This window comes from Petaurus breviceps, unplaced genomic scaffold (assembly GCF_028583685.1).
Source record: "Petaurus breviceps papuanus isolate PSGF00001 unplaced genomic scaffold, PetGlider_PUasm1.0 90925, whole genome shotgun sequence".
Classification (NCBI taxonomy): Eukaryota; Metazoa; Chordata; class Mammalia; order Diprotodontia; family Petauridae; genus Petaurus; species Petaurus breviceps.
Genome location: NW_027187380.1, coordinates 37408855 through 37423376, shown reverse-complemented (window position 1 = coordinate 37423376; position 14522 = coordinate 37408855). Strand labels below are relative to the sequence as shown.

At 36.5% G+C, this 14522-nt stretch overlaps 1 protein-coding gene across 5 annotated transcripts in view; it reads right to left on the bottom strand.

The window, feature by feature from the left end:
* Positions 1–14522, bottom strand: part of ARHGAP44 (Rho GTPase activating protein 44) — a 190100-nt gene that overhangs the window by 72303 nt on the left and 103275 nt on the right. For all 5 annotated transcript variants that reach the window (XM_069076818.1, XM_069076822.1, XM_069076821.1 and 2 more), the window contains exons 11-12: positions 4856–4967; positions 4379–4460 (exon numbers count right to left, since the gene is read on the bottom strand). In XM_069076818.1, coding sequence (XP_068932919.1) covers positions 4379–4460; positions 4856–4967 — 194 coding nt within the window. The remainder of the gene's footprint in view (positions 1–4378; positions 4461–4855; positions 4968–14522) is intronic.

Below are 14522 nucleotides of genomic sequence, written 5' to 3'. Positions count from 1 at the left end.
CAATGATCCATGACAACTTTGAAGGACTTACGATGAAAAATGCTATACATCCCCAGAGAAAGAATTGATGGTGTCTGAATATAGATTGAAGTATACTTAAAAAAAAACTTTATGAGGTTTTTTTTTTGTTTGTGTTTTCTTTCACAGCATGACTATTATGGATATATTTTGCATGACTGCATATGTGTGTGTGTGTATATAAAACCTATATGGAATTGTTTGCTTTCTCAATGAGGGGGGTAGAGAGGGAGGAAGGGAGAGAATTTGGAACTCAAAAGTTTTAAAAACAAATGTTAAAAATTGTTGTTTATATGTAACTGGGGAAAATTAAATACTGAATACAATTTTTTTAAACACTAGAAAAAATAATCAATTTTTCCCCCTTTCTAGTTTCCCTTTCAACTATCTCTTCAATGATCCATTCTGGAATTTTCCCAGGGAATTGAAATTAAGCATATTGTTCTCTTTCCTTTTAAGAAAATCAGGACACTTCCCCTTCTCTATCTTTTATCTCTCCCATTATCCATCTTTCAACCAAATTTAATATGGTATTTCATTAAATTAGACATATTTCAGTGTTTGAGAAATACTGAACTTCTTTTGTAGGGAGTCTGATAGAAAAAATATCTCTGTTATTGTCTTAGCAATCACATCTGCCAGTTCTTCAGGACCAGAAAATGAAGTTCACCTGGGCCAGGAGACTTGAATTCATCAAAGGAAGTTAGGTGCTTTCTTGCTTTCTCCTTAACTTATCCTGGATATCAACTCCCTGTCAGTCTTGTTCTGTCATTTCCAGGGTAAACGTGCTTCTCCTTTGCCGAGAAAACAGAAACAAAATCAGAATTAAGCTGCTCTGCTTTTTCTCTGCTGTCAGTTATCACTATCCAAAGTCTTGCAACGTTCTCTTTCACCCTCCTTTTCCCACCCCCAAATATGGTAAAAACGAACAAACAAAAAACTCTTTTGTTTGTCCTTAGCCTTTCTTGCAGACCTGAACTCGTTCTGCGGCTTAGCATTCCTTACACAATTTTTATGGGACTGAGTCATACTCATATTCATCTTCTGGTCTTGTTTCCAACTTTTGTACATTTCCTTTTAAAATCAAGGCTGGTTGGTACAAACACATTGGTTTCTCTTGACAATTCCCACTTTACTTCTTCATTGGAAGTTTCCTTTTTTGTCTTCAAAATTTCTTTCTTTAGCCTCTTATATATATCTCCTGACATTTTATTCTATGAAATCCTACAGCATACCATTTTTTTTCTGAACTCTCTGGAAATCTATTTTCCTCAAATTTCGTGTCAGACCATGCTCAGATTTCCTCTCTATCACTATCTAGAATAATAGAATCCTCCTAAGATTCTCAAATTTCTATCTCAGCGACCAGTTCCTTCCTATTAGTAAAAATCAGATCCAGAATAAAATAAAGGAGAAGTTATCACAAAGACAAATAAAGAAGTTATTACCTTCTCTACCACTGGTAACTCTAACAAGCATCTGGATAACTGAAGTTTTCCATCACTACTATATCATGCTTCTGTGCCAGATTTATTATTTTTTCTCACAGTCCTTATCTTTTTATCTCACACTCCTTTTTCTTTCTGTCTAGGTGATCTGTATTATAATCCAATGGTAAAATCACTATTCCTTCCTCCTTAACCTATAACCCAAATAATCTTCCTCACATTGCCCCCTTCTTGTTCCTAGAGTTACCCAAAGTTACAATCTAGTTTTAATAAAGTAGAAATTAAAACCTCTACATCCTGATTCCAAATCCTGTACTCTTTCTACTACATCATCAGTTTCTTCAAAAGGATTCACTGTAAGGTTTATCAGCTGACATTTATTAAGCACTTGCTTTATACTAGGTGCTAGAAATACAAAGATAGAAACATAACAATCTCTTCCTTGCAGAAGTTTGCATCATACAACAGGTGAAGAGATAAATAAATAAGCAGTAATTTGAAGAAAGTGAGACATATGGTTGAGGTAGGTTGGGGTGGGGCGTACATTAGGAAATCTTCAAGGAAGATGTAGTACCTGAGCTAAGCCTGGAAGTTAAGGATTCTGAAAGGGGAAGATGAGGAAGTAGTGCATTCCAGACACAGCGAACAGTTTGTGCAAATGCACAAAAGTAGAAGATGGCCTAGTTGATATATCTGATGAGTAGCATGCTTAGTCCAGATTGGCTAGAATGGCTAGACCATGTGAAAGCAAATGGTGTGAAACATAGGGATAAAGCTGTATGCTGGAGAAAAATTGAAGAGGGCCTTTTAAATGCTAAGCCAAGGAGTTTATTTTTTATGCAAGAGGCCAGACAGACCCACTGATGGTTTTTGAGCAGAGGAGTGATGTGGTCAGATTATTTTGTTCACTGTATAGAACACAAATTTGAGAGGGGAGGGTTTGCAGGCAGGGAGTTCATTAGGAGGTTATCATAATAGTCTAGGTAAGATATAATGGCCTGAAATAGGGTGGTGGCTAAGTGAGTAGAGAGAAGGGCATAGACATGAGAGCTCTTACAGAGAAGAATTGAATGTACCTGGAGTGAGGAAGAGGGAGAAAAGCGTCAAAGATAACTCCAAGGTTACAAAACTGGTTTATTTGAGAGGGTGTTTAAAATACTCAGGGTAGGAGGGAACAAGCATTTTTAAGCACCTGTCATGTGCCAGGCACTGCGCTAAGTTCTTTATTTAGTTTCTTAGTTCACTTAAGAACATTTGATTTACAAAAATGCTATTTACACACCACTTTTTGCAAACACATTTGCATAAAGTTAGGTATACCTATACCCATATAAAGACAGGTTCTGCTCTCAAGAAGCTTTGTATCTGAAAATAAAAAAGGTATTTGCAGACAGGATATGATTTAAAAAAAAAGACTCTTTGTTCACCAATAGTCATTTCTCACTTCAATCAACCAATCAATAAAAATTCATTAAATGCCTCCTATGTGCCAGGTACTCTGCTAAGTGTCTTCATTATTCAAGGGAAGAAATTCTTTTTAACTTTGTTCTTGGGGTACAGCTTTACCCTTTACAATTCACACCCCCCAGTTCCATAGTAAATAATCAAAGAGTAACATACCTTTTAAAAAAGGGATCATTGATATTATATTTTAAAAATATTGACTAAGGGAACAGCTGAACAAATGGCATAAGAATATAATGTAATATTATTGTGCCATATATAAAAGACATTAAATATGAAGAATTCAGAGAAATTTAGGAAGACTTATAGGCACTGATACATTGTGAATATAACTAAAAGAAAAATATACACAATCATCATATTAATATAAAAAGTAATATTTGATGACACAGGACCTCAGATCAATGCAATGAACATTTTTGAGTCCAGAGAACAGAGAACACATACCTCCCCTCCTCTTGGTAGAGAAGTAGTCAACTATAAGTACATAAAAAAGTACTGAGTGCCCACATTTCCATCAAATGAAAAATCTTGGAGTGCAAACTCCATAAAGGTAGTCAAATTACTAATTAATCAGTTAAGTTAACAAGTCTGACCTCATCCAGTTTAATCTACCAATCGAATTCTATTAGAAACATGCATTATGTGCCTACCACGTACACAGAGCATGGTTTCACTTATTAGTTCTCTTTTTTTTACCTTCAAGCTTTTTCAATCTCCAATAATTGAGGAAATAAAGCATTTTCTTTTTGTTATTGGGCACAACTCCTAAATCTGGCACAAATGGCATTTCTTCATGTCCTGATACTGAAAGCCCATCGCTCTAATGCAATTTGGTTCCCATGGGCAGAAATCTCTTGAAACAAGCTTTGTAATCTTTTGACCTAAGGCAGCTTCCATTAGCTGCAGCTGCTCTCTAATCTGTTAATCAAGAGATTTTGCTGTTCACTGAATTTTCCCCTCAGTTCCTACACTCTCAAGTTCTGACACTGCTCAGATTTTCCTTTCACAATTCCCCCTCCCTCACCTTTAGCAACAAGTTCAGTTTCGCCCAGAAATTTTTTAGTTATAGAGCAACTGCATATTTGAGATCATAAATCCCTCTACTTATCTCAGTCAGTTCTGGTCCAGGACAAAGGCAGGTTAAAATTATGGTCTTTCTATAATTTAGGAGGGAGGTTGTTCATAGGGACACCTGTAACTTGTACTCTTGCTTTTTTATCATCTGCCCATCTATTTCCCATGGATTCTTTCTCATTTCTTTGACCTGTTTTTAATACTTTCTGGCTCACTATTCCCTTATATTTTCAAGACTTGTTCTTCTTTGTCTTACCTCCTGGAATTGTGAACAGGGGCTACTTAAGCATTTCTCTCTGTAAATTATTAAAAGCCACAACCAACAACACCAAAACCAAAACCACAACTTTTATGACCGTCAGGATACTCACTTGGAAGCCTGAATCCACTCTTCATAGAGTTCAAAGGTCATGAGAGGTTCTGGCAACTCTCTGAGATAAGACTTTAGAGCTCCTGGACATGAACAAATTATTTACCATCAATTATGACTGGACAGAGAAAGGCACTTGGTAAGTGGTCCTATATATAATAAATCTATAAGTTGTCTCTCAGAAGGCTTGGATTGAGAGCACTGAGTATAGTACTCAGGCATTACACTGAGAGTAGATGCCTGCTGCTTCTCTTTCATAATCATTCTTAGACAAGGAATGCTGGACTGATTTTTTTGTTGTTTTTATCCTTTTTTGTGATGTGACTTGGAACTGGGTATATTGTCCTTGGACACCTCAAAGGCATGATGGGAATTCATTGATTTTAGTGTTCCAGACACACCTACCTTTAAAAGTCTACTCAGTCCTTTTCCTGAAAATCCCTAACTCAGCCACATGACAACCAGATAACTCTACTACCTGCAATAGCATGAGGGTCAGCTGAGTATTCCTGCACATCCAGTACACAGCAGTCCAGAGCAGCTTTCAGCTTTTTCAGTTTAGAAGCAGAGGGAGCCACTCTAAAAAGGCCCTGCCAGAAAGACAGAAAAAAGTAAAAGTATTAACAGGAGCAGATTATGCAGACAGAAGCTGAAAGAAAGGCCACACCACACAAATTCTCAGGTTTCTTTTCATGGAAAGTTTATATTAAAGGAGAATGTTATTCTGGAAGTTCGTAAAGTTGGAAAGTAAAGGGTGACTTATAGAGATTGTCAGCCAAACTTTGTACACTAAGATGGGGATAGACAGATGATGATTTGGGGAAGATAGCCCTCTTTGTACCTAGAACATCTGCTCTTAATCTTTTTTCTATAACCATAAAACTTACTGACACTCTCTGATCCTTAGAGTATGAGCTAGAGTACATGCAAAAGACCTACAGAATGGAGAATAGAATTAGAAGGGAGTTGAGAGTCTGAAGGAGTGGAGGGAGAATTGAGAGAATTGGAGAGGAACCTCCAAGGCAAGTTAGGCCTAGCTAGAGAGGAGGTTGGTTAAGTATCTTTTGGATACCAATTAACTCTTTTCCCCCTTTCATGCTGTAATGCTATATAGAACCACCTCTGTTTAGCCTTGTAAGGAAAAGAGTTAGGTCTTCTTTATTACATTCATGGAAGAGTCAAATTCACATCTCCTGGCAGTGACTCAAGTTGGCAATGCTCTTTCTGTTCAACTTGACTTCTCTGCTAGGTATGACATTATTAACCAGCTCTCTTTCTTAAAATTCTTTCCTCCTTTAGCTTCCAAACACTGAACTGGTCTGCTTGTCAACCTATCTCTTCAGTTGTACCTTCTCTTTTTCAAAAATGCTGCTCTATGACCACCTATTTCCTAAAAATATGTGTTACTCAAGACCCAGTCCTTGGACTTCTAGTCTTCTCTCTTTATACTATATTCTATGTATACTATGTGCTAGGAAAAATTAGACTGCTCTGCTCGGTCTCAAGGAAGAGGATTAGGAGAAATTGTTAGAAGCTACAGAGGCAATTTTAAGTTTGATGGAAGAAAATTCTTAATAATTAGAACTACTGAATAGGGAAATGAATTGACTCATGATACAATGAGTTTTCTCTTTTTTTTGTTTTTGCTTTTTGGAGGGGGGAAGGCAGGGCAATTGGGGTTAAGTGACTTGCCTAAGGTCACACGGCTAGTAAGTGTTAAGTATCTGAGACCGGATTTGAATTCAGGTCCTCCTGACTCTAAGGCCGGTGCTCTGCTCAGTGTGCCACCTAGCCACCCCCAACGAGATTCTTATTATGGGGACTAGGAACATCAAGGCACAAAGTCAGAAGAGGACAAACACTGTCATTATGCCCACATCCAAAATCTCAAAGGGGAAGATAACTGGTCTCAAGCCCAAAAAGCCTCCTTGGAAGACCTCAAGAAAGATTTTAAAAGTCAAATTAGAGAGGTAGAAGAAAAATTGGGAAAAGAAATGAGAGGACTGCAAGAGACAGTCAATAGCTTGGAAAAGGAAGGACAAAAATTGACTGTAGGAAACAAGTCCTTAAAAAGTAGAATTGGCCAAATATTAAAGGATGCACAAAAACTCACTAAAGAAAAGAACTCCTTAAAAAGTAAAATGGGGCAAATGGAAAAGGAAGTACAAAATCTAATACAAGAAACAATTTGTTAAAAATTAGGATTGGGGGGTGGCTAAGTGGTGCAGTGAATAGAGTACCAGCACTGGAGTCAGGAGGACCTGAGTTCAGGTCCAGCCTCAGACATTTAACACAGGAACTAGCCATGTGACCTTGGGCAGTTCACTTAACCCCAACTGCCCTCCAAAAAGAAAAAAAATTAGGATTGTCCAAGTGGAAATTAATGACTCTATGAGAAATCAATAATTAGTCAAACAGAAACAAAAGAATAAAAAAATAGAAGAAAACATAAAATATCCCATTGGTAAAACAGCTGACCCAGAAAATTAAATCCTGGAGAAACAATTTAAAAATTATTGTTCTAACTGAAAACCATGATGAAAAAAAGAGCCTGGACAGCTTCTTTCAGGAAATCATCAAAGAAAGGAGGTCCTAGAACCAGAGGGTAAAATAATCACTGAAAGAATACCACAATCACCTCTTGAAAGAGATCCCAAAATGAAAACTCCAAGGAAAATTCTCAGGTCAAGGAGAAAATATTATAAGCAGCCAGAAAGAAGAAATTTAAATATCATGGAATCACAGTGAGGATTACACAGAACCTTGCAGCTTCTACATGAAAAAATCAGAGGGCATGAAATACAACATTCCATAAGGCAAATGAATTCAGATTACAAACAAGGATCCAGAAAAATTGAGTATAATATTTCAGGGGAGGAGATGGATATTCAATGAAATAGGGGACTTCCAAACTGTCCTGATGGAAAGACCAGACCTTAATGGAAAATTTGATTTTCAAATACAAGACTCAAGAGAGGGATAAAAAGGCAAACAGGAAATTAAAAAAACACATTGTTAATGGGTGCAAACTGTTTACATTCCCACAAAGGAAAATGACACTTGTAACTCTTGAGAACTGTATTGTTATTAAGCCATCTAAAAGGAACATACATAGAAGGCATGGGTATAAGTTGACTTTGATATGATGATAAAAAATCTAAGTAAGTGGTGAAATGGTATTGTACTGAGAGAAAAGGAAAGGAGGAGGCAGACAAGGGTAAATTACATCACAGGAAAAGGCACAAAAACCTATTATGGGAAAGGGAAAGAAGGGAGGGAGATGACCATTATTTGAATGTTTCTCTCAACAGATTTGGCTCTTTTATGCTAAAATGCACAGACACACACACAACCCCTTCAAACTATAGGCCTTTCTTTAACATCATAAAAAAACTATATCAAACATTTCATGTATAATGGCAAGAAAATAGGCCTTGGGGAGGCTAGGTGGCGCAGTGAGTAGAGCACCAGACCTGGTGTCAGGAGGACCTGGGTTCAGATCCGGCCTCAGACACTTGACACATACACACAAAAACTAGCCGTGTGACCTTGGGCAAGTCACTTAACCCCAATTGCCCTCCCCTCCCCCCTCCAAAAAGCAAAAAAATAGGCCTTTCTTTAACATCATGAAAAAACTATATAAAATAAAAATCAAACATCTCATGTGTAATAGCAAGAAAAGGAGTATTTAGCTCCTTGTTTCAATTATTCAAGTATTTAGCACCTTATTTAGTTCAAGTCTTCGAACCTTGCCTGTGATTATATCAAGTCTTGGTTAGAAATAGAACCTGTGAAACCCACAGTGGGAGGGTCTTGCCAAAGACTGGAACAGGAAGGACATAAGAGGTGGGTGGAACAGGAAGGAGCTGATGACATAAAAAAGCTCAAGCACAGCTGGGCCTGAGCAGAACTGGGAGGAAGCATGGCTATGGCTCCAGCACTTTGTCTGCCTGTGTTGATGTTACTTTGTCAGACCTGTCTGCTGATAGAGTATATTGCTGATGTTACAGAAGCCCTCAGACCTTACTGCTGGTTCAGAAGCCCTGAAAGAGAATTTTCTTGTTGTCTGTTTACAGAAATCCTAGAGGAGAGTTTTACTTATGTTTTCAGAGGTCCTGAGACTTTACTGATGATTTGTGTTGATTTCTCAGACCTTGTTTGTGGGTCTGTGTTGATTTCACAGGCAAAAAGTGAACTGATGATAGTGCCAGCAATGTGAGTGAATGTTGTTGTGGCTCTGTTAAGCTTCATCTTCCCAGAAACAGAAACTGCAAAGGGCTTGAGGTGGACTGGTCACAGTCCATGGAATGGAAACTGGACAAGGAGCTGGACCAAAAGCTGAGAGCTTCCCACCTGTGAATCCAAGTGATGGTTGGGTGAATTCAGGCAAGACCTAGGAGCATAGAAGAGGAACCATGGAATCTCAGAGTCAGCCTCACACCAAGAGGAAAGGACTTTCCTTGGGTACTTAGTGCTGACAAAATCATGATTTACTGAGACCTAGGGGTGGGAGAACTTTGTACTTTGTACACTTTAAGGATGATTGAGTTAAGGATTCTTGAAAGTTAGTCTCCAATCAAGAAGAAAGAAGAATTTCTGACTGATGAGATTAAGACAATGTGACCTAAGGGTAGGAGACATTTGTACTTTGTATCCCTTAAGGATGATTGAGTTACTGAATGATTTACTGAATGATATCGTTTGTTTAAAACCATGTCACCACTTTAGTAGTAAATTGTTATGTTATATTGTTGTGAAGGCTGTGCTTTGGTTTCTGTGAATGCTTTGCTTTAGTTACTGCTGAATAAATAGAGAGTTCACTATACTATGTGATCAGAACTTTAAAGCTATTCACAGCAGCATTCTTCATGAGAGCTGCTTGTGCTTGTAATGGGAATGCAAATTTGGAAGATCTTCCCTGCCCCTAGGCTAAAATGCACCTGAAGCCTGGGGAGGGAGGCTTGTTTTTCAGTAGATACTTCTTGATTGGCCAGTGATCAATAAGGCTGTTACATTCTCTGAGCCAGGAGAAGGCTATATAAGCCCTGATGTGTAGCTTTGTTTTGGGACTCACTTTGAGAAGTGTTCTGTGATTTGATCTGAATTCTGGGAAGCCGTTGTTGAGAGTCCCCCGGCTTTGAAAAACCCAGAATGTGGAAACCCAGATGTTGACTGGGTATGGATGTAATGGTTGGACAGTTTGGAAATGTGTCTACTTGATGTTTCTGTCTTGATAATTATGCCTGTATACTTTGAGGTTCAGGGTGCTGACCTTTTCTCCTGAACAAGGTAAACGATATATGTCTGACTGATTAAAGTAAGCTTGTTAACCCATTTTGAGTTGCTTTCCTTTAACAAAGCAGATCCAAGAACCTGTATTGGCGGCAAACCCTGAGGACGCCCGGGGTGCTTGCTGCTACAGTGCTTGACTTTATAACATGCAAAGTTGATACACAAGGACCTTTTCCAATGAATATGGAAGTAAAGCAAGGATGTCCACTCTCCCCACTATTATTTTATACAGTTCTGGATATACTAACATTAACAATTGGAGAAAAAGAAAGGTATTAAAATAATAAAGATAGGTAAAGAGGAGATGAATTATCCCTGTTTGACTATATGATGATTAACTTAGAAAACCCCAGGAAATCAGCAAAGAGGAGAAAATAGTTTCAGTAAAGTTTCAGATTACAAAACGAATCCTCAAAAATCAGCAGCATTTTAATATAATGATAACAAAACACAAGAAACAAAAATTGAAAGGGAAATCCCATTCCAGATAACTACAAAATGCAAAATCCAGATAACATCAAAATATCTGGGAATCAACCTCCCAAAATACATAAAAGATTGTTATAAATTCAACTAAAATGCACTCCTTAAAGAAATACAGAAAAACTTAAAAAGCTGAAGGAATATTCAGTGTTCAAGGCAAGACCTTGACAACATAATAAAAAATGACCATGCAACCAAAATTAATTTACATTTTAATGCTATATCAATTAAATTGGATACTTTACACAACTTGATAATAAAAGAATTCATTTAGAAAAACAAATGATTTAGAATATCAAGGAAAGTCATGAAAAGAAGCATGAAGAAGGAATAATACTTCCAGACTTCAAACTATATTATAAAGAAATAGTCATGAAAACTGATTGATACTGGTTAAAGAATAAAGGGACAGGATCAATGGGACAGACCAGAAAAGGAAGATTCAGAAACAACAAAACTCAATAAACTAATGTTTGATTAAAATGGAAAAAACTATAAATTCCCTGGGGAAAAGTTCCTTATTTGATAAAAATTGCCTGGAAAATCAGAAAACAGTCTGGCAGAAATGAGGCATAGACCAACACTTTACACTCCACTCCACAAAACATTCCAAAACCTTATGCAAACTTAATATTAAATTTCATAGTTTAAAAAATTAGAAGAGAAAGAGATCATATAACTCCCACAGTTATGGGTAGGAGATATATTCTTAACCAAACAAGAGCCAGAGACAATTACAAATGATAAGATAGATAACTCTAATTACTTGAAACTGAAATGCTTTTGCATAGAAAACATCTAGGATAAGAAAGGAAGAGGTCAAATGGGGGAAAAACTTTCACTTCTTTGATGAGGGGTTAGCATCCAAGATAAACAAACAATTGATAAACACAAGACTAATAATGATTTCCAAATAGATAAATAGTCAAAAGATATAAACAAACAGTTCTCCAAAGAATTATAAAGTATTCATAACTACAAGAAAAATGCTCCAAATGAATAATAATAAAAAGAAAAATTAAAACAACTCTGAGGTTTTACCTTGCACCCATAAAAATGGCAAAAAATTTAGTTGATGTTGGGCAGGTTGTGGAAGGATAGGCACACTAATATATAATTGGTAGAGTTGTGAATGGCACAACCAGTTTAGAAAGCAATTTGGAATTATACAAATAAAGTGACTAAAATGTCCATATCTTTTGAAACAGAGATCCCATTTCTCGATTTATACCTGAAAGAAATTACTGATAAGAAAAAATTCCCCATATATTCCAAAATATTTACAGAAGCACTTTTGTTTATAGCTAAGAATTAGAAACAGATTAGATACCCATCAGTTGGTGAATGGCTAAACAAATCAAACATGAATACAACGGAATATACTCTTCTATAAGAAATAACCTGTGATGAATACAGAGAAGCATGAAAGGATCTATATGTACTGATGCAGAATGAAGTACTCCAACAATGTAAATGGAAGAACAACACACCAAAAAATCATACATCAATTTATCAAAATTATAGAGATAAAAAGTACTCAATTAAAAATATATGAGAAGGGGTAGCCAGGTGGCTCAGCGAGTAAGAGCACCGGCTCCAGTGTCAGGATGACCTGGGGATCAAATCCAGGCTCAGATACTTAGCACCACACCCAGAAATAACTGGCCGTGTAACCTTGAGCAAGTTACTTAACCCCGATTGCTTAAAAAAAAAAAATATATATATATATATATATATGAGAAGATACCCCCAATGTGCTACCCCTTCATGGAAGTAGCAGATCTACAAGTATTATACATTGCACACTAGATAAGAAACAGAGAAGTTTATCAGTGGGACAGAATAGGTACATAATATATAGAAATCAATGAGCACAGTAGCCTGGTATTTGAAAAACCCAAAGATTTTTGTTATTGGAGTAAAAATTGACTACTTGGCAAAAATTGTTAGGAAAATCTCAAAGTATTCTAGCAGAAACTAGATACATACCCAATACCTCAGACCAAGATAAACTCCAAATGGATACATTATATATCATTGCATGTCATAAAGGGTGACATAAATAAATTAGAGGAACAAGGAGGAAATTAACTCTAAGATCAACGGATACTGTTAGAATACATGATCAAACAAGAGATAGAGAAGAATACAGGAGAAAAATGTACAATTTTGATTATATAAAGTTAAAAAGTTTTTGCACAAACAAAAACAAAGCTGTTAAAATTAGAAGAGCAACATGTAAACTAGGGTGAAAATCTTTGAGTATGTTTCTCTGATGAAGATCTCATTTCTAAGACATATAGAGAATTAATTCAAATTTACAAGAATAAGATCAATTCATCAACTGATAAATGGCCAAAGAGTATAAACAGGCAGTTTTCAGAGAAAGAAAAATGAGCAATTAATAACATACAGTGATCTAAATCATTAATAATTAGAAAAATGCACATTTAAGCAACTCTGAGGTTCTACTTCATACTCATTAAATTGGAAAAACTTGACAAAAAAGGAAAATGATGAATACTGGAGGGACTGTGGGAAAATGGGTAAATTAATGCATTATTGGTAGAACCATGAACTGGTCTAGCCATTCCAGAAAGCAATTTGGAGCTATGCCTAAACATTACTTAACCATGTATGTCTTTTGATCATTACTTGGTCTATTTTGATGATTTTTCAAAAAATATTTGAAAATGACCTATATGAACAAAAATACTTAATAACAGCTCTTTTTGCTATGCCAAAAAATTGGAAACTGGGGGTGGTGGAGGAAGGAAAGTCTATCAACTAGAGAATGGCTAAACAAACTAAAATTTGAAGTTAAGGATGTAATGGAATACTGTTTTGCTATAAGAAACCTCTAAGGACTTGTATGAATTGATGCCGAGTGAAGTGAGTAGAAGCCAGGTAACAATTCTATATAATAACAATTATTCAAATACAAATAACTTTGAAAGACCAAAGAGCTTTGATCAACAGAATTATCAACCATGATTCCAGAGGACTCCTGATAAAACATGCTACCCACCTCCTTACAGAGAGTAGATGAACTCAGGGTGAAGACTGAGACTTTTTCTTTGGACATGGTCATTGTGGTCATTTGTTTTTCTTAACTATACACATTTGTACAGATTTTTTTTCTTTCTAACTAACTTGAGGGAGGAACTAGAAGGGAGATAAGGTAAATTTTAATTGAGGACAAAAAATTTATTTTAAAGATAAAATAATAATCAAGGCAAGGCAGGGCAAGAATGAGGGAGGGACTGGGCTGAGATAGACAGAGATGAATTAATAGAACATAGTAATAGGGGAAGGGTATTTTTCCCTTGGCAGAGCAACTCTGGATCACAGTATGGGAAGTGGAAAGAATGAGAAATAACTTCTATTCCCATTTCAAATAGTTTGAAGGTTAACTCTGGGTCTCAAAAACAAATTTATTATATTATCATTAATCAAAGGTTTATAATAAATGCCAAATAAAAATGATCCTCCTGCTGGTTCAAAATATTCTTCTTTGGTGTTTTAGGAAGAACCGGCTGATAACACCAGAATCATGGATGTAAGCACCAGTCAACTGATATTTCTCCATATCAAACTCCCACCTTCTCCTTTAAGGATTTCTGTTATGAATAAGGACAAATTACGTACTTTTAGAATATCAGTTTGGGAGATATATAGAGGATGGATTGGAGAGGAGAGATGGAAGGCTTAGAGTCCAATTAAGAAACTATTTCAGAGGTCCAGCCCAGAGTTTGATACACACCCGGAAGATATCTGCACACAGAGAATGAGCTTGGCTTCTATTAGGCTCTGATATCAGAGGTCCTAGTCTTAGGTCCTGTCAGTGAGAGGCCCTGTGTCTAGGGTCTTTAATATTTGTGGTAGGACAGGGTGTTGTTGCATTTCTCTGATGGATAAGGGAATTAGGGTGGAGTAGGTAGTGCTTCCCAATGATTCAATACGTTCTGGGGTGAAGGGGCCTACAGATCTAGAACTTGAAAATAGCTAAAGTTAGAGTCTGAAACTCCTAAGTCTAGTGATGGAGAAAGGAAGGAATAGGTGCTGGGGCAGGAAGTTTGGTGTTAGCAGCAGTCTGTACTTAGGTTGGCATTTGAAGGTAATGTAGCTCTCTTGCTCAAAAACCATTAGTGAGTCTTTATTTCCTACTGAATTAAATTTAGCCCTAATGTTCTGTCACATTGTCTCATAACCCTCTATACTAAACTCATCCCAGCTTCCATAGTTTGTTCTTGCTATTTTCTTTACCTGAAATATTATGCTATTTATTAAAAAAACATTTATTTACCACCTACATTGGACAATAAAATATGTTAGTGAGGGAATAATGAATAAGATAATATATGGTATTT